This window comes from Amblyraja radiata, chromosome 25 (genome assembly GCF_010909765.2).
Source record: "Amblyraja radiata isolate CabotCenter1 chromosome 25, sAmbRad1.1.pri, whole genome shotgun sequence".
In the NCBI taxonomy this organism is placed as follows: domain Eukaryota; kingdom Metazoa; phylum Chordata; class Chondrichthyes; order Rajiformes; family Rajidae; genus Amblyraja; species Amblyraja radiata.
Window position 1 is genome coordinate 37,894,840 of NC_045980.1, and position 26,317 is coordinate 37,921,156.

At 48.2% G+C, this 26,317-nt stretch overlaps 1 protein-coding gene across 1 annotated transcript; it reads right to left on the minus strand.

The window, feature by feature from the left end:
• On the minus strand, positions 1-26,317 carry LOC116987683. The gene is made up of 7 exons (XM_033043943.1): positions 26,201-26,317; positions 15,387-16,276; positions 12,124-12,175; positions 10,708-10,828; positions 9,804-9,937; positions 6,373-6,597; positions 1-1,218 (listed from the first exon to the last, which is right to left on the minus strand). Exons 1-7 carry the CDS (start codon positions 26,270-26,272, stop codon positions 676-678), a joined length of 2,037 nt encoding a protein of 678 aa, XP_032899834.1. The 5' UTR covers positions 26,273-26,317; the 3' UTR covers positions 1-675.

The window sequence follows — 26,317 nt, forward strand, 5'->3', positions numbered from 1 at the left end:
ACACTGATGACCAGGCAGGAGAACGGAGAAACGGTGGAGCACTTTGCAGCTCTTTCTCCAACCTGATAACCCTGATCACGACTCACACAGGATCAATCAGCAATTTGCCAGCTGGCAACTATCACCAGCTTGCTGCCATTTCATTCTGCTGAATCCTGTTCCAAAATCTGAATGGATTGTAGTGACATTTTCTCCCCCCCCTTCACACCTCCTCTATTTAAAGTTGTGACCTTTCTCTTCACTTTCCCATCACTCAAATGACAACCAAGTGCATTTTATGTTTTTTGAACCAGTGTTAGTGAATTTTACCACCGATTACTAATATGGCGCAGCTTACACAAGCCAATACAGTGTTAACACTGTTACATTGCTTTCAGTTCTGATGAGCTTCAAAGAGATCGAGGGCAAATTGTCTTGTCGAACAATTGGTTGCCAATGGGACATTTGGGAGGCTACCTTCCACAGCACCACAGTCAGGTGAGAGTAAGTGACTTTGCTCCTGTAGCATTGGACACTTCCAACCCGTGCCCCAGGCACGCTGCATGTCAGCTGCATGCCAGCTGCTGCTTCAGCAACACTTGCTCCTGTGGTGACGTGAAGCCTTGTCATGATGGGATCTCTTTATGGTCATTACAGGACACTCCATCCACTGCACTGAAGCAGAAGCTAGTGGATTTAAGTTGTCCCGGAGACAGGATGAGCCAGTCTCTCCCCTTCCAAAGCTGGGCTGCTTGTGTTGGGATGTATTTCCTCAAAGTGGCCACCGTGGCCGGCGGCTTCTGCAGCTTGGACCAGGGGCTCCTGATCTTCCCTGGCTTCTGAGATGACAAAGACGGGTTTGGGCAGGTTTAGTCGGTCTGACTCGGTCGGCAGCGCCCTAGGTTTGGCAGCACCGCTCTTTGTGCCGTCGTTGGTCACCGAGCTCCCCGGTAAATTGCCGCTGTGAGGAGCCGACTGCCCAGCAAAGTTGTGGCCGCCGGAGCCGTGCCGTGACGCACTCAGCCCGAAGCCGAAGCAGGGACTTCCGAACCAGGTTCGCCGCAGATTGGTGGCGGAGTTGACTTTGCGTTGACTCTGGGCTGAGCGAGAGAGGGGATACGAGGCAGCGCTTCCTGCAGAGTCAGAGTACACCTGTTCCCCATCTGCCTCTAACCGCATATCCGACACCACCTTCCGATGGTTCACTGCGTGGGGGTCACTTGTTAACGTGTCCAAGGCCTGTAACAAATCAAGAGGTTTTATTGTCATGTGTCCCAAAACAGAACAATTGAGATTCTTACTTGCAGCAGCACAACACGTATGTAAACATGTGGAGGAAAGAACTATAGATAGACAGAAAAAGCTGGAGCAACTCAGCGGGACAGGCAGCATCTATGATATAGTTGGGATCACGGAGACATGGCTCCAGGGTGACCAAGGCTGGGAGCTGAACATCCAGGGATATTCACTATTCAGGAGGGATAGACAGAAAGGGAAAGGAGGTGGGGTAGCGTTGCTGGTTAGAGAGCAGATTAACGTAATAGAAAGGAAGGACATTAGCTTTGAGGATGTGGAATCGATATGGGTAGAGCTGCGAAACACTAAGGGGCAGAAAACGCTAGTGGGAGTTGTGTACAGGCCACCTAACAGTAGTAGTGGATTTGGGGATGGCATCAAACAGGAAATTAGAAATGCGTGCAACAAAGGTAAAACAGTTATAATGGGTGACTTCAATCTACATATAGATTGGGTGAATCAAATTGGCAAGGGTGCTGAGGAAGAGGATTTCTTGGAATGTATGCAGGATAGTTTTCTAAACCAACATGTAGAGGAATCAACGAGAGAGCAGGCTATTCTAGACTGGGTATTGAGTAATGAGGAAGGGTTAGTTAGCAGTCTTGTTGTGCGTGGCCCCTTGGGCAAGAGTGAGCATAATATGGTTGAGTTCTTCATTAGGATGGAGAGTGACATTGTTAATTCAGAAACAAGGGTCCTGAACTTGAAGAAAGGTAACTTTGAGGGTATGAGACGTGAATTGGCCAAGATAGACTGGCGATTGATTCTTAATGGGTTGACGGTGGATATGCAATGGAAGGCATTTAAAGACTGCATGGATGAACTACAACAATTGTTCATCCCAGTTTGGCAAAAAAATAAATCAGTGAAGGTAGTGCATCCATGGATAACAAGGGAAATCAGGGATAGTATCAAAACAAAAGATGAAGCGTACAAATTAGCCAGAAAAAGCAGCCTACCAGAGGACTGGGAGAAATTCAGAGACCAGCAGAGGAGGACAAAGGGCTTAATTAGGAAAGGGAAAATAGATTATGAAAGAAAACTGGCAGGGAACATAAAAACTGACTGCAAAAGCTTTTATAGATATGTGAAGAGAAAAAGATTAGTTAAAACAAATGTAGGTCCCTTGCAGTCAGAAACGGGTGAATTGATCATGGGGAACAAGGACATGGCAGATCAATTGAATAACTACTTTGGTTCTGTCTTCACTAAGGAAGACATAAATAATCTGCCGGAAATAGCAGGGGACCGGGGGTCAAATGAGATGGAGGGACTGAGTGAAATCCAGGTTAGCCGGGAAGTGGTGTTAGGTAAATTGAATGGATTAAAGGCCGATAAATCCCCAGGGCCAGATAGGCTGCATCCCAGAGTACTTAAGGAAGTAGCCCCAGAAATAGTGGATGCATTAGTGATAATTTTTCAAAACTCTTTAGATTCTGGAGTAGTTCCTGAGGATTGGAGGGTAGCTAATGTACACCACTTTTTAAAAAGGGAGGGAGAGAGAAAACGGGGAATTACAGACCAGTTAGTCTAATGTCGGTAGTGGGGAAACTGCTAGAATCAGTTATTAAAGATGGGATAGCAGCACATTTGGAAAGTGGTGAAATCATTGGACAAAGTCAGCATGGATTTATGAAGGGTAAATCATGTCTGACGAATCTTATAGAATTTTTCGAGGATGTAACTAGTAGAGTGGATAAGGGAGAACCAGTGGATGTGTTATATCTGGACTTTCAGAAGGCTTTCGACAAGGTCCCACATAAGAGATTAGTATACAAACTTAAACCACACGGTATTGGGGGTTCAGTATTGATGTGGATAGAGAACTGGCTGGCAGACAAGAAGCAAAGAGTAGGAGTAAACGGGTCCTTTTCACAATGGCAGGCAGTGACTAGTGGGGTACCGCAAGGCTCAGTTCTGTGACCCCAGCTATTTACGATATATATTAATGATTTGGACGAGGGAATTGAATGCAACATCTCCAAGTTTGCGGATGACACGAAGCTGGGGGGCAGTGTTAGCTGTGGGGAGGATGCTAGGAGGCTGCAAGGTGACTTGGATAGGCTGGGTGAGTGGGCAAATGCATGGCAGATGCAGTATAATGTGGATAAATGTGAGGTTATCCACTGGTGGCAAAAATAGGAAAGTAGATTATTATCTGAATGGTGGCCGATTAGGAAAGGGGGAGATGGAACGAGACCTGGGTGTCATGGTACACCAGTCATTAAAAGTAGGCATGCAGGTGCAGCAGGCAATGAAGAAGGCAAATGGTATGTTAGCATTCATAGCAAAAGGATTTGAGTATAGGAGCAGGGAGGTTCTACTGCAGTTATACAGGGTCTTGGTGAGACCACACCTGGAGTATTGCGTACAGCTTTGGTCTCCTAATCTGAGGAAAGACATTCTTGCCATAGAGGGAGTACAGAGAAGGTTCACCAGACTGATTCCAGGGATGTCAGGACTTTCATATGAAGAAAGACTGGATAGACTCGGTTTGTACTCGCTAGAATTTAGAAGATTGAGGGGGGATCTTATAGAAACGTACAAAATTCTTAAGGGGTTGGACAGGCTAGATGCAGGAAGATTGTTCCCGATGTTGGGGAAGTCCAGAACAAGGGGTCACAGTTTAAGGATAAGGGGGAAATCTTTTAGGACCGAGATGAGGAAAACTTTTTTCACACAGAGAGTGGTGAATCTCTGGAATTCTCTGCCACAGATGGTAGTTGAGGCCAGTTCATTGGCTATATTTAAGAGGGAGTTAGATGTGGCCCTTGTGGCTAAAGGGATCAGGGGGTATGGAGAGAAGGCAGGAACAGGATACTGAGTTGGATGATCAGCCATCATCATATTGAATGGTGGTGCAGGCTCGAAGGGCCGAATGGCCTACTCCTGCACCTATTTTCTATGTTTCTATCTCTGGAGAAGGTAGACAAAAGTGCTGGAGAAACTCAGCGGGTGCAGCAGCATCTATGGAGCGAAGGAAATAGGCAACGTTTCGGGCCGAAACCCTTCTTCAGTCTGATGGAGGGGGGGGGGGGGGGGGGGGGGGGGGGGGGGGGGGGGGGGAAGAAAGGAAAAAGGAAGGGGAGGAGCCCGAGGGCTGAGGGAGAGCTGAGAATGGAGGAGACAGCAAAGGCTACCGGAAATTGGTGAATTCAATGTTTATGCCACTAGGGTGCAGACTGCCCAAACGGAATATGAGGTGCTGTTCCTTCAAATTTCCGGTGGAGAGAGGGAGAGAGCAGTGTTACGGGGAATGGAAGAGACCCTGGTGCGAGCCTCATCTCTCTCCCCATCCCCCCACTTGTAACAAGGGCAGAGTCCCCCTAGTCCTCATCTTTCGCCCCACTAGCTGTCACATACAACAAATAGTCCTCCGTCAGTTTCGCCACCTCCAACGTGACCCCACCACTCGCCACATCTTCCCATCTCCCCCCTGTCTGCTTTCCGCAAAGACCGTTCCCTTCGTAACTCCCTTGTCAATTCTTCCCTTCCCTCCCGCACCACCCCCACCCCGGGCACTTTCCCTTGCAACCGCAAGAGATGCTACACTTGTCGCTTTACCTCCCCCCTCGACTCCATTCAAGGACCCAAGCAGTCGTTCCAAGTGCGACAGAGGTTCACCTGCACCTCCTCCAACCTCATCTATTGCATCCGCTGCTCTAGATGTCAGCTGATCTACATCGGTGAGACCAAGCGTAGGCTTGGCGATCGTTTCACCGAACACCTCCGCTCGGTCCGCATTAACCAACCTGATCTCCCGGTGGCTCAGCACTTCAACTCCCCCTCCCATTCTGAATCCGACCTTTCTGTCCTGGGCCTCCTCCATGGCCAGAGTGAGGACCACCGGAAATTGGAGGAGCAACACCTCATATTCCGCTTGGGCAGTCTGCACCCTAGCGGCATAAACATTGAATTCTCCAATTTCCGGTAGCCCTTGCTGTCTCCTCCCCTTCTCAGCTTCTCAGCTCTCCCTCAGCCCTCGGGCTCCTCCTCTTCCTTTTTCCTTTCTTCTCCCTGCTCCCACCCCACCCTACATCAGTCTGAAGAAGGGTTTCGGCCCGAAACGTTGCCTATTTCCTTCGCTCCATAGATGCTGCTGCACCCGCTGAGTTTCTCCAGCAGTTTTGTCTACCTTCGATTTTCCAGCATCTGCAGTTCCTTCTTAAACATCTCTGGAGAAGGAATGGTCGAGACCCCTCTTCAGACTCGAACCGAAACATCACCCATTCCTTCTCTCCAGAGATGCTGCCTGTCCCGCTGAGTTACTCCATCTTCAGTTTATACCAGCACCTGTGGTCCCTTCCCAGACAAGGAACTGCAGATACTGGTTTAAATCGAAGATAGACACAAAAAGCTAGAGTAACTCAGAGGGTCAGACAGCATCTCTATATGTAAACATAGTGTTCAGTAGATACTATAATAAATAACAAGAGGATGAATTAATAAAAACCCCCAATATAATGCCAAGACAAAAAGCTTTGTCCCTGTACCAATCAAGGCAGTTCGTAGATCAATCTAATGCACTTATTTTTTTAGAAACACAGGAGTGCAGGATCACACTAAACTTTGGAAGTTACCCTCTTTACCAATAACTGCATTCCTCGCAGTATCCACATATCCCACAAATATCCACATATTGCCCAGTATCCACATGGACAGTCACGATGGCACAGCGTTTGCAGGGCCGGAGACCTGGGTTTGATCCCGACTACGGGTGCTGTCTGTACGGAGTTTGTACTTTCTCCCCGTGACCGTCGGGTTTTTCTCCGAGATCTTCGGTTTCCTCCCACACTCTAAAGACGTACAGGTTTGTAGGTTAATTGGCTTAATAAATGTAAAAATTGTCCCTAGTGGGTGCAGGATGGTATTAATGTGCGAGGATCGCTGGTTGGCGCAGACCCGTTGGGCCGAAGGGCCTGTTTCCGCTCTGTATCTCTAAACTAAACTAAAAAAATATTCTGTAATGATCCTCGATGCTTTATCGCTAAAACTGAAACTTTGTGAATGCAGCGAATTTCCTCAGTGCCCTGGAGAGGACGGTATGTGGTTCGCACCTGCTGAATCAGGCAGGCCTCCTTGTTTGGAGATACTCACGCAATTCTCCGTAAGCTGAGCAAATGGGCCGGTTGAGGTCCAGTCACACCAGTCTGTCGGCGGTAGTCTGGCAATGTCCCTGCCGCCCACTCGCTGCCCCGTTGGTGAATCCGCTCGGCCAGTCCCCTGTCTAGCCACCTGTCCCATCTGCCCGTCTGCAGTCAGGAGCTGTTGGAGCCGCCAGTCGCTGACAGGAGACGATCCTGTCGGACTTCTCTTGGGGACCTGGGAATGAGAAGCTGAATGAGACCACAAATAGTAAACACAGGGAGAGACACAAAGTGCCGGAGTAACTCAGCAGCTCAAGCAGCATCTCTGGAGAGAAGGAATGGGTGACGTTTTGGGTCGAGATCCTTCTTCAGACTTCATAATGTGGTCATTATGTCATTGTATCGTTACCAGCATGATAAAAATGAATTGGATGATCTTCATTGTCGCTTGTCCCAGGCTACCCTGAAAGCATCTTCAAAATCCACAATATCTACCAAGGAGGTCCAGGGGTGAAGGAAACTCGAGATCTTGAAGGGTAAGGTGTGAAAACGACAGATCAAAGCAGACGATGATCAAGGAAATGTGGAATAGTTCATTGTTGGTGTATAAACAGTAAAATTAATCAGGATAAAGACACAAAGTGCCAGCGTAACTCAGCAGGTCAGGCAGCATCTCTGGGGAAACACACAGTCTGCAAGGGCTACTGCGGTACCAATATTGGTGCGTACCACAATAGCTTGCATTTATAATACCTTGATTGATTGATAGATGTAGCATGGAACAATATCCCTATGACTGCGTGAGTTTCCTCTCACACCTTAAAGACGTGCGGGTTTTAGGCTTGTTGGCCTCTATAAATTGCCTCTAATGTGTAGGGCGTGGATGAGAAAACCGTAGAACTGGTGTGAACGGGTGTTCGATGGTCAGTGCGGACGGTGGGTCGTGGGGCCTGTTTCTGTGTGGTATCTCTAAACCAAAGGGTCTACTTTGACTTCACTCTGCAGTGCACAGCTTGTAGGTGGCCTTTGCTGCTCCACCATATAAACCGTCAACAAAACAACAAGCTCTTCCAAGTGCCGTTCTTCCAAGAACCTGCCTCCACCGCCCTCTGAGGCAGAGACATGTGACAATAATAAACTAATCTTCAGCTGCCTGGATCCTGAGCTCTGAAACTCCTTTTCTTAAACATCACAACATCTCGTTCCTTTAAATTGAAAACATACTTTTATGATTTCAACTTTAGGGCATTTTTTCAAACACCTGTCCATGTTCATGGACCTCCTGCAAGTCACCTTTTGCTGCCTCATGTTGTACATATGGTGGTTATTGTTGTTGCAGCAGACAGCTTGATAAAGAGCTCTTGATTAAAGCAGAGAAAACCTCCCATTAATCTTTGTGTTCCCACCAGAGAATAAAGATAATCCTTGCAGAGAGCTGAGGCTTATTCGTCTAGACAAACATTACAAACCAAAACAGGCACTTAGCACAATGCCAAGTTCACCGTCTCTCCGCTCTTTAGTGCACGGCCTGAACCAACGTCAAAGCACAGAGACTCTCTGTCAGACTTTGACTGGAACGAACGGTTCACAGGAGATCTCGCTCTTGTATCCAACTCGATCTTCAAAAGGACACTCAAGTCATCTGGCTGTTTAGTGAAGATGAAAAATCCTCCACTTAATTCACACTTAACTGAACTGAGGGAAAAGTCCTATGTTTCTGATGGAGGGATTTACTGCAATAGTAATCCAGGGGCCAGAAACATTGATTAGTGAATAAATGATTTAACAATTGGAAGAAATTAGGAACCGCAGATGTTTAAGAAGGAACTGCAGATGCTGGAAAATCGAAGTTAGACAAAAGTGCTGGAGAAACTCAGCGGGTGCGGCAGCATCTATGGAGGGAAGGAAATAGGCAACGTTTCGTGCCGAAACCCTTCTTAAGAACTGCAGCTGCTGGTTTATACCAAAGATGGACACAAAGTGCTGGATTAACTCAGCAGGTCGGGCAACATCTCTGGAGGAAAAGGATAGTTGACGTTTCGGGGCGGAGTCTGAAGAAGGGTCCTGACCCGAAACATCATCTATCCATTTCCACCAGAGATGCTGCCTGACCCGCTGAGTTACTCCAGCGCTGGGGTCAAGGAAAGTGCATTCACGTTGCTGCCCTGTTTCCACCAACCTTTCCACCACCACTCACAAGAAGCGACAAGAGAGACACCATTGTATGCAGATGCTGAGAAGTGTGCTCAGCTCTGACTAATCTCGTGCGTGGACTCGATAGGAAGAAGACTCCAGCACTTTGTGTCTATCTTTAAGAATTTGAGATTGGTTTGAAAACGGGTTGGAAGTCTGAAGTTGGTGTCAGTAAATTTAACCATAAAGCTATTGAGTTGTCAGATGTAGACAAAAATGCTGGAGAAACTCAGCGGGTGAGGCAGCATCTATGGAGCGAAAGGAATAGGCGTCAGACCTGAAGAAGGGTCTTGACCCAAAACGTCGCCTATTCCTTCGCTCCATAGATGCTGCCTCACCCGCTAAGTTTCTCCAGCATTTTTGTCTACCTTCGATTTTTCCACCATCTGCAGTTCTTTCTTAAATTGTTGTCAGAGGCATCAGTTCAGGAAGGAAAGGCTGTCATTCTTACCCAGTCTGGGTCTATATTTACCGAAGTCTGAATCCCTGCACCAACATATCTCCTCTATAAATAGCCTTTAACTAAGCAAGTAGCAAACCATTCACTTCTAACACCAATTTCTGAAAGTGAGTTGCTGTTGGCTAAATTCTGGGAATGAATTTAGATAAAAGATAAGAGGAGATACAGATGATTGAAGCCTGCACGATGTATTCCTGAAGGTTTTTGAAAGAGTCGCGGTCCGATTCAACTCTTCCCCCATTACAGACATTAGACCTTAGTCATTAGATAGCGGAGTCAGGAGATATGGGGAGAAGGCTGGAACGGGGTACTGATTGGGGATGATCAGCCATGATCACATTGAATGGCGGTGCTGGCTCGAAGGGCCAAATGGCCTCCTTCTGCACCTATTGTCTATTGACTTTTCTACGGAACTGGTGTGCTAGGACGTTGAGAACTATATTCCGTAATCGGGATCGAACCCGAGTCTCCGGCGCTGCATTCGATGTAAGACAGCAACTCTACCGCTGCGCCACCGAAACATTTCAGTGTAGAAATGTGGCATATGGCCATTTTAGAAGCAGTAGGAAAGAAAAAGAAATGGCAGCCTATCATTGAGAGATGGGATTAGTATAGATGGGGCATCTTGGCGAGCATGGGCACTCTGGGCCAAAGGGCCCTGCTGTTTCCGTGCTGTATCACTCTGTGACTCAAAAAATTCTGAAACACATTTATACGTGCTGGGAGATGGAACAGTTCCTGTCTCATCCCGCCCGCTCCCAGGTTACCAGTCGAGGTTCTCACTGTACCTTGGTCTTGAAGCTGGAGAAATGCAGAGTGCCCACACCAGGGCCAGCAGAAATCACAAAGATCTCATCACTCCCGGACTCAGTCGCCGCCGACTCGGTCGAGGTGACTTCCATTTCAGCGTGGAGGGAACCGCCTGCAAGAGGTCAGGAGAGCAATGAAAGTGACCTAACCTTGCCAGTGAGCTAGATTGATGGATGCAGCATGGAAACAGGCCCTTCAGCCCACCACGTCCATGCTGACCAGCAATCACCCGTTCACACTAGTTCTATGTTATCCAACTTTCTCATCCACTCCCTACACACGAGTGGGGCAATTTTACAACGGCAAATGAACCTACAAACCTGCAAGTCTTTGAGATGTGGCCGATTCGGCAAGATTTGTGTGAAGGGCCCCACACTCAACGGGAAAAGGCCAATTGGTTGTGAATTTATTTTGGGAAGGTTAGTTTGTGTTGCAGTTTGGAGTAAACGGTAGCACAGTGGCACAGCGCAAGAGCCACTGCCTCACAGCGCCAGAGACCCAGGTTCAAGCCCAACTACGGTTGCTGTCTGTGAGGAGTTTGTCCGTTCTCTCCGTGGGCGTGTGGGTTTTATCCGGGAGCTCCAGTTTCCTCCCACACTCCAAAGACGTACAGATCTGTCAGTTAATTGGCTTCAATAAAGATTGTAAATTGTCCCGAGTGTGTGGGGTAGTTGCTAGTGAACGGGGTTTGCTGGTTGGCATGGAACCAGTTTATCAAAGGGCCTGTTTCCGTGCTGTATCTCTGAAGTCTAAATGCAGCATGGAAACAGGCCCTTCGGCCAACTGAGTCCAGGCCGACCATTGATCACCCGTTCACACTCGCTTGCACAATTGAAAGTGGTCGCCCCCTTGCTTAAGCTGCAGACAGACGGAGAGACTGACCCAAGCGCCCCAAGCTGACGCTGTGATTGTTATTCTCGTTCTCGGTCCAGATGTCCTGATGCGTCCCGTTGGCCACGAGCTGCATCTCCCCAACGTCAACGCCCGAATTCTGGATCCCGTTCTACAAAAGAGAAGGTGGCCATTTTAAACATCTGACCATTGGGTCAACGGCCCATCTGGACCTGGAACTCGGACGTGGGGGAGGGGACGGGGCTGTGGCCACAACCTGATGGGAGACCCCACTGTAACTGACCGAATGATGAACGGCCCAGAGTGGATGTGGAGAGGATGTTCCCACTGGTGGGAGAGTCTAGGACCAGCGGGCACAGACTTAGAATAAAAGGACGTATCTTACGAGGATGAACTATTGTAGCCAGAAGGCGGTGAATCTGTGAAACTCATTGCCACAGATGGCGGTGGAGGCCAAGTCATTAGGTATTTGTAAAGCAAAGATTGATAGGTTCTGTTTAGTTTGGATGTCAAAGGATAATGGGGAGAAGACAGGAGAACGGGGTTGAAGGAAAGTAGATCAGCCATGATTGAATGGCGGAGTAGATGTAATGGGCCAAATGGCGTCTTTCTGCTCCAATGTCTTATGAACCTGTCCGAATCACAGCACGGAGCATTTCTTTCGACCAACTTTCTCCTTCCAAACTTTGCTCGGTGAGGATGGATCACGGGAACGCTGGTCATGGTCATTGTTGGGGCAAGTTGACTATTTTACTGACATTGGCCCCAATCCCTGGTCTGCACCAGAGACATGTTCAGCAGTGGCAATAAGCCAAGGACAATTAGACATGGACAGTGAACAGCAGACCTCAGAGTGACATTGCTGTCCTGAGAATGAGTGCACCTCACACCAAGTCCTATTGGTCAGGAGATGCCGCCTCAAAAGGTTTTTGTTGCTTTCAGAATGAAGGCTGAAATATTCTGCTTTAGAATTGATTGCCCCCAACCCCCCTATTTAAGAATAATGAGTAAGCCATTTAGAATGGAGATGAGGAAACACTTCTTCACACAGAGAGTTGTGAGTCTGTGGAATTCTCTGCCTCAGAGGGCGGTGGAGGTCGGTTCTCTTGATACTTTCAAGAGAGAGCTAGATAGGGCTCTTAAAATAGCGGAGTCAAGGGATATGGGGAGAAGGCAGGAACGGGGTACTGATTGGGGATGATCAGCCATGATCCCATTGAATGGCGGTGCTGGCTCGAAGGGCCGAATGGCCTACTCATGCACCTGTTGTCCTCCCCTACCCCCCATTTGCACAGGTACATGAGGGGCGCAGGAGGCCAGAACCAGGCAAGGAAGTGTCTGTTGTCAGATCCCATCGCCATATTTTCCAGACATCTCTCAGTCTCTCCTGCCCATCCTTGACCTCTCCGATGGATCCAAACCCTCCCAATATCCCTCAATATTTACCACTCGATGCTTTGCGCAGTGGGAACATCTCCCTTTATAGCGTGTCCTTTTCCTAAAACAAGAGAAACATTTTCAGTGAACAACCTGAATCATTGCTATAAAACCAGACAGTGAATAATGTGCAAACGCTTGGCCGGGGGTGTTTGGAAAAACAGAAAAAACATTTCTACAGTACATTTCTATAGCACCATCCACAAGAAACCCTTCTTCAGGGTTTCGGGCCCGAAACGTCGCCTATTTCCTTCACTCCATAGATGCTGCCTCACCCGCTGAGTTTCTCCAGCATTTTTGTCTACCTTCGATTTTCCAGCATCTGCAGCTCCTTCTTAAACATAGATTGATGAGTCAGTTCCATTAGTGCTGTACACCTACACACCACATTAACAGCACAAAGTGCCTGTAATAGTTTACTGCATCAGGATCAGCAGCACTGTGTCTAAGGATAATGTTTTACTGACGGTGGGGTGCCTGTCCTGCCTGGCTCACAGTCATCCCTGTTCAACTCATCGCAGTAACTCTCACCTCCCGAGATCGCCCAGGGAAGGCAAGGGAACACATTAACACCCAAGGCTGGGAACCCAAGACTCCCTGGATATGAGAGTGAGCTCTGGGGTGAAAGCAGCAGAGGAAACATTGGGAAATGTCCCAGTATTTTGGGCCGCATGGTGGCGCAGCGGTAAAGATGCTGCCTTACACCACCAGACCTACAGGTGCTGTTTGTACGGAGTTCTCCCCGTGACCTGTGTGGGTTTTCTCCAGGAGCTTCGGTTTCCTCCCACATCCCAAAGCAGTGCAGGTTTGTAGGCTAATCGTCTTGGTATAATTGTAAATTGTCCCTCGTGTGTGTCGGATAGTGTTAGTGTGCGGGGATCGCTGGCCGACGCGGACCCGGTGGGCCAAAGGGGCTGTTTCTGCGCTGTATCTCTAAACTAAACTAAAACTACAAATCCCATAAAATGCTGCAGCACCAATGGACCTCATGATGCCCTTTGATGCAGTGGACCTCATGATGACCAATGGACCTCATGATGCCCTTTGATGCAGTGGACCTCATGATGACCAATGGACCTCATGATGCCCTTTTGCCCAACTGGAAATTAAAACTGTTCCACACAGATACTGACCATTCCTCCCTCTCCTATTTATCCAACAGGACAGTCTAGCCAGTAGAGTTGCCGCCTCACGGCTCCAGAGACCCGGGTTCGATCCTGACCTCGGGTGCTGTCTCAGTGGAGTTTGCACGTTCTCCCTGTGACCTCGTGGGTTTCCTCCGGGTGCTCTGGTTTCCTCCCACATCCCAAAGACGTACAGGTTTGAGAGTTAATTAACCTCTGTAAACTGTCCCTGAGGTGCAGGGAGTGGATGTGAAAGTGGGATAACATAGAACTAATGTGAATGGGTGATCGATGTACCCACCATCCTTGGTGTGAAAAGGTTGCCCCTCTAGTTCCTATCAGTGTTTCCCCTCTCACCTTAAACCTGTTTACTCTGGTTCTTGATTCCCTGACCCTGGGTAAAAGACTCTGTCCATTCATCCTATCTATTCCCCTCATGATCCTATTCCCTTCTACAGGATCAACCTTCATCCTCCTGCGCTCCAAGAAATATAATCCTAGCCTGCCCGACCTCTCCCTATAGCCCAGGACCTCAAGTCTTGGTGACATTCTTGTGAATCTTCACTGCACTCATTTTTCAATAGACAATAGGTGTAGGAGTAGGCCATTCGGCCCTTTGAGCCAACACCGCCATTCAATGTGATCATGGCTGATCATCCCCATATCCCCTGACTCCGCTATCTTTAAGAGCCCTATCTAGCTCTCTCTTGAAAGTATCCAGAGAACCGGCCTCCACCGCCCTCTGAGGCAGAGAATTCCACAGACTCACAACTCTCTGTGTGAAAAAGTGTTTCTTCATCTCTGTTCTAAATAGCTTACCCCTTATTCTTAAACTGCGGTCCCTGGTTCTGGACTTCCCCAACATCGGGAACATGTTTCCTGCCTCTAGCGTGTCCAAACCCTTAATGATCTTATATGTTTCAATAAGATCCCCTCTCATCCTAAATTCCAGAGTGTACAAGCCCAGCTGCTCCATTCTCTCTGCACATGACAGTCCCGCCATCCCGGGAATTAATCTTATAAACCTACGCTGCACTCCCTCAAAAGCAAGAATGTCCAAAAGAATTTCAAAAAGATGTTCTATCCATTCTTCCGATGCATTCCCTGGGATGGTTCCACTCCAGTCATTAGAGTAGTGAAATATCTTGAATTTAAAGTGGGCAGACTTTTACACAGCAGAGGACAGCACAGGAACAGGCCCTTCGGCCCACAGTCTGTGCTGGACCGTTCCCAAACATGATGTAATACTCCAGGTAGATGTTATGTAGCTGGGACTCAGCAACAATTAGTTGGCTTTGTGTTGCAGTTTACAACTTATTGAGATCACTTTTTTTTGTTGAACACTTTTTTTCAGAATTTTAGCAATTCGAGTTTAGCAAGCCTTGGTCTGGTGTTCCGTACTTCAAAAAAAGGATTCTGATCTATTGTGTTGGGTTCTCGGCTGTGTTGTGAAACCATTTAGTCAGTAGATTGAAGAGGAGAGGTCCCACCACTGTCCTGGGCCAAATCCACATTGCTCACTTTTGCAATGGGAGGCAGACTTGTGTCCACCAAGACCCACCCAATCACCTGGTTGCTCACCATTTTAACTCCCCTTCCCAATCCCACGCTCTACTGATTGTGGATGATCAGCCATGATGACATTGAATGGTGGTGCTGGCTTGAAGGGCCGAATGGCCTCCTCCTGCATTGTCTATTGTGTCCTGGGTCACCTCCATTGCCAGAATGAACTGGAAGAACAGCACCTCAATGGTATGAACATTGGATTCTCCAAGTTGAAGCATTAACTTCCCCTTCTGTCTCTCTCCCCACCAATGTTGCAGAGACCCGTCCGTGATGGAGGTAAACAGTCAATAGGTGCAGGAGGAGGCCATTTGGCCCTTCGAGCCAGCACCACAATTCAATGTGATCATGGCTGATCATCCACAATCAGTACCCCGTTCCTGCCTTCTCCCCATATCCCCTGACTCCGCTATCTTTAAGAGCCCTATCTAGCTCTCTCTTGAAAGCATCTAGAGAACCGGCCTCCAGCGCCCTCTGAGGCAGAGAATTCCACAGACTCACAACTCTCTGTGTGAAAAAGTTTCATCGTCTCAGTTCTAAATGGCTTACCCCTTATTCTTAAACTGTGGCCCCAGGTAAACTCACCTCCAGTTGCGGCAGACGGCAGTGAGAAGGAGGGCCAAGAGCAGGGCGATGCCACCGATGAGCAGGGAATGTACCAGGCCGGCGTGGCCGCTCAAGTCCAGCAGGTCCTTCCAGCGGAGGCTTGGGGCCGGACCTCGCTCCGTGTGGTAGAGCAGCAGGAATCCGCGGCCACGGCCCGTGCTGGTGATCAGTTCCACAACCACCTCCACCATCTCCAGCGGAGACCCGAAGCTCAGCGTCTCGTTCACCGGGGAGTTGGCGCCGCAGAAGCGGACAGAGAAGGTGACGAGGTCGGAGATGTAGAGGACATCATCGGGACAGAGTTCTACAGTGGGCGCTTTGGGAAGGTCCACTTCCAGCCTCATGGTTTGCGGGTCTGGGTCACTCACTCCAGCGGGAGATGCGGGCAGGTTGGGTCTGGGAGCAGCCGCCTCGAGTGACCCCCCACCTAGAGGGGGCTCGGTCACTGAGGGAGTGGTCAACGTGTTCCACCCTTTCTGCCCCATGGTCACTTTGTCTTTGGAGCCCGACTGGTCGACTTTCAAAGACCGATGCGAGTCCGACGCGTTGATCTCGTTGAACAAGGTCTTGATGTCGCCACCTTGGCCGGAGCCCTTGGAGGGGCCGGTGGGCCGGGACACACCGGCCGGTGTCCAGTCCCCTTCCTCCACCCTGACCAGTGGCCCCCGACTGGGGCCGAGTGGATTCCTCGCCTCGCCCGCCCTCTCGAACACGTCGAAATCAAATACCTCCAGACGCAGGCGGTCTCCGGGCGGGATGAAGAACTGCCAGACACAATGGGTGCCCGCGGCGTAGTTTGTGGGGAACCCGGGCGATAGGATCACCCCTGGTGCCTCCGAATCGACCACCGCACCACAGGAGGAATACACCTGGAGACAGAGTAATGCAGCGGGTCAGTGTGATCACACCCACCCCATCCCACCTCACTCCCCCTTACTCAGGTTGTTTAAGAAGGAACTGCAGATGCTGGAAAAATCGAAGGTAGACAAAAAAATGCTGGAGAAACTCAGCGGGTGAGGCAGCATCTATGGAGCGAAGGAATAGGCGACCCTTTGTGTCGAGAACCGAAACGTCACCTATTTCCTTCGCTCCATAGATGCTGCCTCACCCGCTGAGTTTCTCCAGTATATTTCTCTGCCCTCTTACACAGAGTTGTCTTTACCATTGTCATCTGCACCCTAACCAAACAGATAATACCACACATAAATACAATCAAGTCAAACTCAAGTCCAATAGGGAGGTTGCACGGCAGTCGGGTCACGACCCATGGCCCGTACTACGCCAACTGGAGTACACGGGATGAACTGCAGGTAGGCACTGCCCATTGATTCCAGCGTAGCGGGCCCGTTAAAACCTGCCGAAATTGTCAATTTTTGCTCTGTAAATAATTATGGAAATCGGGATAAGCGTGAGAGACATTTAGCCTACTTCAGAATTCCAAAAGTGAGGAGAAATGACGGTAGATAGAAACGAGAGCTGAAGGGACAACAGCAGCCCGAGTGCTTGCCGAACATTGGCCGTTTGCTCAATGTTTCCCCTCTCACCTTAAACCTGTTTACTCTGGTTCTTGATTCCCCGACCCTGGGTAAAAGACTCTGTCCATTCATCCTATCTATTCCCCTCATGATCCTATTCCCTTCTACAGGATCAACCTTCATCCTCCTGTGCTCCAAGAAATAAAATCCTAGCCTGCCCGACCTCTCCCTATAGCCCAGGGCCTCAAGTCTTGGTCACATTCTCGAGAATCTTCACTGCACTCATTTTTCAATAGACAATAGGTGTAGGAGTAGGCCATTCGGCCCTTTGAGCCAACACCACCATTCAATGTGATCATGGCTGATCATCCCCATATCCCCATATCCCCTGACTCCGCTATCTTTAAGAGCCCTATCTAGCTCTCTCTTGAAAGTATCCAGAGAACCTGCCCCCACCGCCCTCTGAGGCGGAGAATTCCACAGACTCACAACTCTCTGTGTGAAAATGTTTCCTCGTCTCCGTTCTAAATGGCTTACTTCTTATTCTTAATAGCACACTGCTGGGAAACACAAACACTCTTCGTATTCCGTTTTAAACGTGCACAGTCTTTTACCCAGAGTAGGGGAATCAAGGTGAGGGGGGAAAGATTTAATAGGAATACAAGGTGAAATCCCATTGTAATCCTGCACAAGTCCCCAGTTAAATCCTACACAAACTCCTAGTGTAACCCTACACAAACTCCTAGTGTAACCCTACACAAACTCCTGGTGTAACCCTACACAAACTCCTGGTGTAATCCTACACAAACTCCTAGTGTAATCATACACAAACCTGCAGAGCAAGGCATTTTGAAACAATTAACATTTTTTCCCCCAAAAGTTTGTTTTCAGAACGTCACCCTGGTGAAGGGGTTTACGACTACCAGATGTGACAGATGTGATGGGAACTCTCCTGAAGAACAAAACACAGCCCGGCAACTTCACTCTCCAGTCATAAAGCCTTTCTTCAAAGCCTCGTTTTAATTTAAACCATTTGCCACCACATTAAAGGGGTTGGCTCTGATCTTGCCGAGATATTAACTGTCTCTGGTTGCTCCACGTTTCCAAACCAAGCTGAGCAAATACAAATCAGTTTAGTTTGTTTCATATTCTTGGTCAACAGTGCAGCCTTGGTAAAACCTTGGTAAAACTTAGTAAGACCGCTCCCTCCGCAACTCCCTTGTCAATTCTTCCCTTCCCTCTCGTACCACCCCCTCCCCGGGCACTTTCCGTTGCAACCGCAAGAAATGCAACACCTGTCCCTTCACCTCCCCCCTCGACTCCATTCAAGGACCCAAGCAGTCATTCCAGGTGCGACAAAGGTTCACCTGTATCTCCTCCAACCTCATCTACTGCATCCGCTGCTCTAGATGTCAGCTGATTTACATCGGGGAGACTAAGCGAAGGTTGGGCGATCGTTTCGCCGAACACCTCTGCTCAGTCCGCAATAACCTACCTGAACTCCCGGTGGCTCAGCACTTCAACTCCCCCTCCCATTCCCAATCCGATCTCTCTGTCCTGGGTCTCCTCCATTGCCAGAGTGAGCAACACCGGAAATTGGAGGAACAGCACCTCATATTCCGCCTGGGTTGCTTGCGTCCGGATGGCATGAACGTTGAATTCTCCCAGTTTTGCTAGTCCTTGCTGTCTCCTCCCCTTCCTTAACCCTCGAGCTGTCTCCTCCCATCCCCCCACCCTCGGGCTCCTCCTCCTCCCTTTTTCCTTCCTTCTCCCCCCCCACCCCCCACCAGTCTGAAGAAGGGTTTCGGCCCGAAACGTCGCCTATTTCCTTCGTTCCATAGATGCTGCTGCACCCGCTGAGTTTCTCCAGCATTTTTGTGTACCTTGGTAAAACTTCCGCTGTTTCTGAAACAGCCCTGATAAAGGACAAAGGAGGCTGACCCAGACAGTGTGCTGGTGTGTATACATGCAGGAATGGTCACATAGTGAGTTACATCATCAGGCAACCGCGCTGGTGTGTGTACGGCACACCACCACCCACAGGTTCCCCTATAAACTGCGTGTGGTTCTGCCCTGGAAATGTATGGTGTTCCTTGCTCATGGCCTGGCCCAGATAGTTGAGACAGGTAGTCTCCCGCTACTTCACAGCACCAGAGACCCAGGTTCGATCCTGACCTTGGGTGCAGTCTGTGTGTGTGGAGTTTGCACGTTCTCCCCGTGACTCAGTGGGTTTCCTCTGGGTGCTCCGGTTTCCTCCCACATCCCAAAGATGTGCGAGTTTGTAGGTTAATCGGCCCTCTGTAAACTGCCCCTATTGTGTAGCGAGTGAGATAACATATAACTAGTGTGTAAACAGTTGATCGATGGTCGGCATGGACTTGGTGGGCTACAGGGCCTGTTTCCATGCTGTATCTCTAAACTAAAATATTAAAACAATATATAGAAGAGTGATACATGGACAGGAGAGGTTTAGAGGGATATGAGCCAAATGTGGACAGGTGGGACAGTGCAGCTGGGTTGGCATGGGCAAGTTGGGCTGAAGGGCCTGTTTCCATTATGATGCTATGGCCCCATTACTCTATCTCCCTGCCCAGGAACACTATGAGAGCCTCAACCCCCCACTTTCAATAGACAATAGGTGCAGCAGTAGGCCATTCGGCCCTTTGAGCCAGCACCTTGGGTGCAGTCTGTGTATTTTCTCAAACATCCCGCCTGAACCCAAGGCTCAGAGCTCAAGAATGAACCAGGTTACAACTACACAATCAGGTGCTCAGTAATAAATCTCTCACAAAGCTCTCCCAACCTCCAATTAATGTAATATGGAGCTGCTCAATTAAAGAGCCTAACGACTGGCATCCAGTCCAAGGGGCTTTGATGTTTCTAATGATCCCTTCAGCTGCAGTCATTCTGCATGTTAATAATTTACAGCAAATCCCTTCCTCTGCAGTGAAGCATGTTTGTCATGGGAGAGGCTTGTTCAGGTTACTTGTTTTTAAAGGCCACAAAGTAAGTTTTGGATGAAAGCTCAGAGGCCAAAGGCTGCCCGAACACAAAGGCTCCTTCTGTAGTTACACACAAGCTGGCGGGAATCACAGAGAGTGAGTGGCATGTTTGGCAAAAACCAAGGCTGACATGCACTGTATGTACAGTGGCACAGCGGGTAGAGCTACTGCCTCACAGCGCCAGCGACCAGGGTTCAATCCCAACCTCGGGTTCTGTCTGCACAGAGTTTGCACATTCTCCCTGTGACTGTGTGGGTTTTCTCCAGGAGCTCTGGTTTCCTCCCACATCCCAAGGACGTGCGGGTTTGTAGGTCAATTGGCCTCTGTAAAAAAAAAATGTTGCCCCTAACGTATTGGGAGTGGAGTGAACGTGGAATAACATCGAACTAGTACATGCAGGATGATCGCTGGCTGGCGTGGACACGATGGGCCAAAGGGCCTGTTTCCATGCTGTATCTTTAAACTAAATTCTTGCAGGTAGCAGGGCTCTGGGGAAAGGGAAGCAGGAGCCAGCACAGACTCAATGGGCTGATTGGCCTCCCTGCCAACTGTTCCCTTCAGCCAGCAATGTAGAGCTCTTAAAGATAGCGGAATCAGGGGATATGGGGAGAAGGCAGGAACAGGGTACTGATTGGGGATGATCAGCCATGATCACATTGAATGGTGGTGCTGGCTCGAAGGGCCGAATGGCCTACTCCTGCAGCTATTGTCTATTGGTTCAGCCTTGATTACTGAGAATAACACAATCTGCTCCCTGGGAATGCCCAAACAAAGAGCACAAACCCACCAATCACTAAAGATTCTTCTCTCTAGAGAATGTGCCCCATTACAGGAAGGTTGTGAAGGCTTTGTGAAGGGTGCAGTGGAGGTTTACCAGGAATGATGCTGGATTACAGAGTGTTAGCTACAGGGAGATGTTGGATAGGCTTGGATTGCTTTCCCATGAATGCTGGATGTTGTGGGGAGACCTGATAGAAGTTTATAAAATTATGAGCCATAGACAGGGTAGAGAGTCAGAACCTTTTTCCGAGGATGGACAAATCTAACACTAGAGGGCACAGCTTCAAGGTGAGAGGAACAAATGTAAAAGAGACGCGCGGGCCAAGTTTTGTTTTGGTTAGGCAGTGGGTGCCTGGAACACTCTGCCAGGGTTGGTGGTGGAGGCAGATATGATAGCGACATTTAAGAGACTTTTGGATAGACACAACATGTATACGCAGGAAATAGAGGTATATGGATTATATCCAGGTATAGAAGAGTGAAGAAAGGTCCCGACCAAAACGTCACCCATCCTTTTTCTCCAAAGATGCTGCCTGACCTGCAGAGTTAAGGGGCTGTCCCACTGTACGAGCTAATTCAAGAGTTCTCCCGAGTTTCCCCTGATTCAAACTCGGAGAATTATGGTAATAACCGCTCGTAGGTACTCGGGGCTCTCGTGGACATTTTTAAACATGTTGAAAAATCTTCACGAGTCTTCACGAGCTTACCGCATTTCCCGAGTACCTACCGTTATAGAGTTACGAGCCGCTAAGAGACGTCCCGAGCTCTGACGTACCCGCTACGTACATTCTACGTGCTTACCACGAGTTTGATTTTTTTTTAAACTCGGGAGAGCACTTGAATTACCTCGTACAGTGGGACAGGCCCTGAACTCCACCATTTTGTGTCTATCTTTAGTTAAGAGTCGGTCTCAGCATTATGTTCGGCACGGACATTGTGGGCCGAAGGACCTGTTCTTGTGCTGTACTGATTTATATTCTGTGCCCTTTAGCTCCTCTCCTCTCCCCCCGCCCCTCCCCTCCTTAGTTTCTCTCCCCTGAAGGCAGTCCCATAGTTCTCATCTTCCAGCATCTGTCCCAGTGACCTCCTGCACGAACCACATGCTCACTTTAGTTCAATGGAACTTTTTAAAGTCTGTAGTTTGAGCTGATTGCCGAGATAATTTCCATCGAAACTGATGATTAAAGCTGGAAGGCTAAAGGGGAGAATGAAGTCACTAACAGAGTGTTTGTTCTGAAATCCAAATCCAAACACAATTTATGAAAAAAATATATGAAAGACGGCTTAGGTTTTGGTTCAGAAGAGCATGACTCTGTTTGCCACCAGCATTTTGTCTACCTCAGGATGGAATTTGACAAACAAGTCAATGCTGTGGTAAAAGTTAGCTTCTTCCAGTTTCGCACGATAGCTGAAATCAAACCATTCCTCCAATTCGACGACCTTGAAAAGATCATCCACTCATTTATCTCCTCCCACCTCGATTACTGCAACTCCCTTTACACTGGCAGCAGCCATTCACCCCGTCCCGCCTGCAACTGGTCCAAAATGCTGCAGTGAGACTTCTGACGGGCACCCGAAAAAGGGACCACATCACCCCGATCCTGGCCTCTCTCCACTGGCTCCCTGTGCAGTTCAGAATCAATTTCAAACTCTTCCTTTATGTATACAAAGCCCTTAACGGGCTTGCCCCCACCTACATCCAAAATCTGCTAACCCACCATACTACCTCCAGGTGCCTCAGGTCGGCCGACTTGGGGTTACTGACTATCCCGCGGTCTAGGTATAAGCTCAGGGGCGACCGCACTTTTGCGGTTGCAGCTCCTAGACTGTGGAACAGCATCCCTCTCCTCATCAGAACTGCCCCTCCATCAACTCCTTTAAGTCGAGACTTAAAACTTATTTCTACTCACAAGCGTTTCTTGAGGTCCTCTGAGTTGAGCCCTGTGTGTATGTATTTATGTATGTATTGTTAGATCTATGTACCACTGTATGAAGCATGTTAGTACCTCCACTGATGTAAAGCACTTTGGTCAACGAGAGTTGTTTTTAAATGTGCTATAGAAATAAAATTGACTTGACTACAGTTTAATGAATGGCTTCTTGTTCTGCAAAATTACCACATATTGTCCCTATCTGTCCCTTCTCATGATGGAGAAGGGTCTGAAGAAGGGTCACGAGGTAGGTGAGGCAGCATCTATGGAGCGAAGGAATAGGCGACGAGACAGATGTTTTTAGATTTAGCTTTATTATTGTAACGTGTACCGAGGTACAGTGAAAAGCTTTGTTCTGCACGCTATCCAATCAGATCAGATAATACTGTACATAATCACAATCAAGTCAAACTCAAGTCCAATAGGTGGAGCAAAGGGGAAGATACAGAGTGCAGAATATAGTTCTCAGCATTGTAGCGCATCAGTTCCAGAGACAAAGTCCAATATCCGCAATGGGGTAGAGGTGAATCGGACAGTACTCTAGCTTATGGAAGAACTGCTCAGAAGCCTGATAACAGAGGGGAAGAAGCTGTTCCTGAGTCTGGTGATGCGCGCTTTCAAGCTTCTGTAGAAACTGCAGATGCAGAAGATAGACACTAGGTGCTGGAGTAACTCAGCGGGTCAGGCAGCATCTCTGGGGAGAAAAAAGATGGGTGATGTTTTGGATCGGGACCCTTCTTCAGACTTCGACCCAAAACGTCACCTATCCTTTTTCTCCAGAGATGCTGCCTGACCCGCTGAGTTACTTCAGCACTCTGTGTCCATCTTTGGTATAAATCAGCATCTGCAGTTCTTTGTGTCTGCAAGCTGCAGATGCAGGTTTGGGGGTAGGGTCTGGACCCCAAACATCACCTATTTATGTTCTCCAGAGATGCTGCCTGCCCCACTGAGTTGCTCCAGCACTTTGTGTCCTTTCAAGCTTCAGTATCTTCTTCCAGATGGGAGCGTGGAGAAGTAGAACTGTTCTTCACTCAAGGAATGGGTGAATGCTTTTATTGTCACTTGTGAAAAATTCTGTGCTTGCCAACTACCAAAGGTATTCAAACTTTATACACATTACCGGCGCCAATTCCCTCTGTGTTCTCCCCATCGGACTGACGGGTCAAGACTATCTTGACCAGCGGTGTTGACAACCCACAGTGAACACAACAAACGATTGTTCATGAAACATTTTACCAGCCCTCAGATCCCAGGGACACCCAGATACCCATCCGAGCTATTGAAACAAAGACACATTTACCACAACCCACACGCAGGAGGAGAGGGTGCTTCAAATGGGAAGAGCACAGAATGCCATTAAAATGGGGGTGATTTATTACGCTGAACCCTTCTCTCCCCCCCCCGCCCGCCTCTTCACACTTCCCCGCTTTAAAACGCGCTGTAACGGGACTGGCGTCAGATGTGTCCAACACCCCCACACCCGGGAAATCATTCCTCCAACGCTCTCCCTGGGGAGGATGGGCGCTGGGCTGTGTGTGTGTGTGTGCGTGACTTTGTGTGTGTGCGTGACTTTGTGTGTGTGTCTGTGTTTTTGTGTGTGTCTGACTGTGTGTGTGTGTGTATCTGTGTGTGTGTGAGTCTGTCTGTCTGTGTGCGTGTGTGTGTGTATCTGTGTGTGTGTGTGTGTGTCTGTGTGTGTGTCTGTGTGTGTGTGTATCTGTGTTTGATGTGTGTGTGTGTCTGTGTGTGTGTGTGTGTGTATCTGTGTGTGTGTGTGAGTCTGTCTGTCTGTGTGCGTGTGTGTAACTGTGTGACTGTGTGTGTGTCTGTGTGACTGTGTGTGTGTCTGTGTGTGTGACTGTGTGTGTGTCTGTGTGTGTGACTGTGTGTGTGTCTGTGTGTGTGTGTGTATCTGTGTGTGTGTGTGTGTGTCTGTGTGTGTGTGTGTGTGTGTGTGTCTGTGTGTGTGTGTGTGTGTGTGTGTGTGTGTGTGTGTGTGTGTGTGTGTTTCCCCGTCGCCCCGTGGAGAGAGACTCCCATTGCCAATACAGTCACGGACTGCAGACTATCTGCACACTCACTGCCTACAGATGTGGGAATAATTGAAACCTTCCCCCGTCCCCGAATGGTCTGTGATGACGAAAGGGTCGCCTCAGGAACGAAAATAATCATCGAAAACCAACGTAAAGCCCTTATTTTAAGACGAAATTGAAATAGTGAAGAGAATCCTTGGAGATTCAGTGTATATATAACTTGGTCACAAGATGTGATCAATAATAGATTCACTGTGCTGTTACTTCCACCTTCCATGCTCGGTTAAATAGATATTTATACTCTGAATTATACTGATTTATGTCTGAGGGATCTCGACCCGGAACGTCACCCATTCCTTCTCTCCAGAGATGTTGCCTGTCCCGCTGAGTTACTCCAGCATTTTGTGTCTATGTGTTTATACTATGAAGGGTCCCGACCAGAAACGTCGCCAGTCCATTCCCTCCACAAATGCTGCCTGACCCGATGAGTTCCTCCAGCACTTTGCGCTTTGCTAAATATTTATTTCCCCTGCGCTCAATTTTCAACGAGTAGATTTCTGATTATAAATATATAACTCTCATGTCGCGAAATAGATTTTGGGTCTTTTCCCCCCCTTCCGATAGCTGAAAGAGTATTTTACAAAAAAAAATGCTGATCAAAGTTTGCAACTGGCTGTTTAAGGGCAAGATTAGCAAAGACAAGCCCCTCTGGAAAACGCAGTGTGCAGTTATGCCTTTAACCGTGGATTGAACTGGGTTGCAACCGCTACATAGGGTGGCGACCTGCACTTAAAATACATAAATAAAGACAGTAATTAGACACAAAATGCTGGGAGTAACTCAACGGGACAGGCAGCGTCTCTGGGGAGAAGGAATGGGTGACGTTTCGGGTTCAAAACTGAAGTCTGAAGAAGGGTCTCGACCCGAAACGTCGCCCGTTCCTTCTCTCCAGAGATGCTGCCTCTGTCCCACTGAGTTACTCCAGCATGTTGTGTCTATCTTCGGTGTAAACCAGCATCTGCTATTCCTTCCTATATCTATATAAATAAATATAGATATAAATAAATAATATATATAAACAGACAACTCTCATGTCGCGAAATAGATTTTGAGTCTCTCTTTTTTTCCTTACGATTGTGGAAAGAATACTTTACTTAGAAAAAATGCTGATCGAGAGATATATATACATATATACACATATATATATATATAACTGGCAACTCGAAACAAATACTGTATATATGTATGGATATATCTCTCTCGATCAGCATTTTTTTTAAATGAAATATTCTTTCCGCAATGGTAAGAAAAAAGAGACCCAAAATCAAAAAGAGAGGCTCTATATATATATATATATATATATATATATTGTATATATGTACACACACACACACACACACACACACACACATATATATATATATATATATATGAAGGTTGCAGCAGAAAAGATATCTTGGACTCCAAGATATATACTACATCTACATATATATACATATATATATATATACACACAGTATTTGTGTCGAGTTGCCAGTTGTGTGTAAAGGATATGTGTAATTTTCCACCTACCGAGCGGGCTGTAGCCACCACGCTGCAGATGGCGATGAGTAGGGCGGCGATCCGCTGCACTTGCCCGGCCATGGAGCTGGGACACGGGCAGCGACAGCGACAGCTCCGGCCACTGGA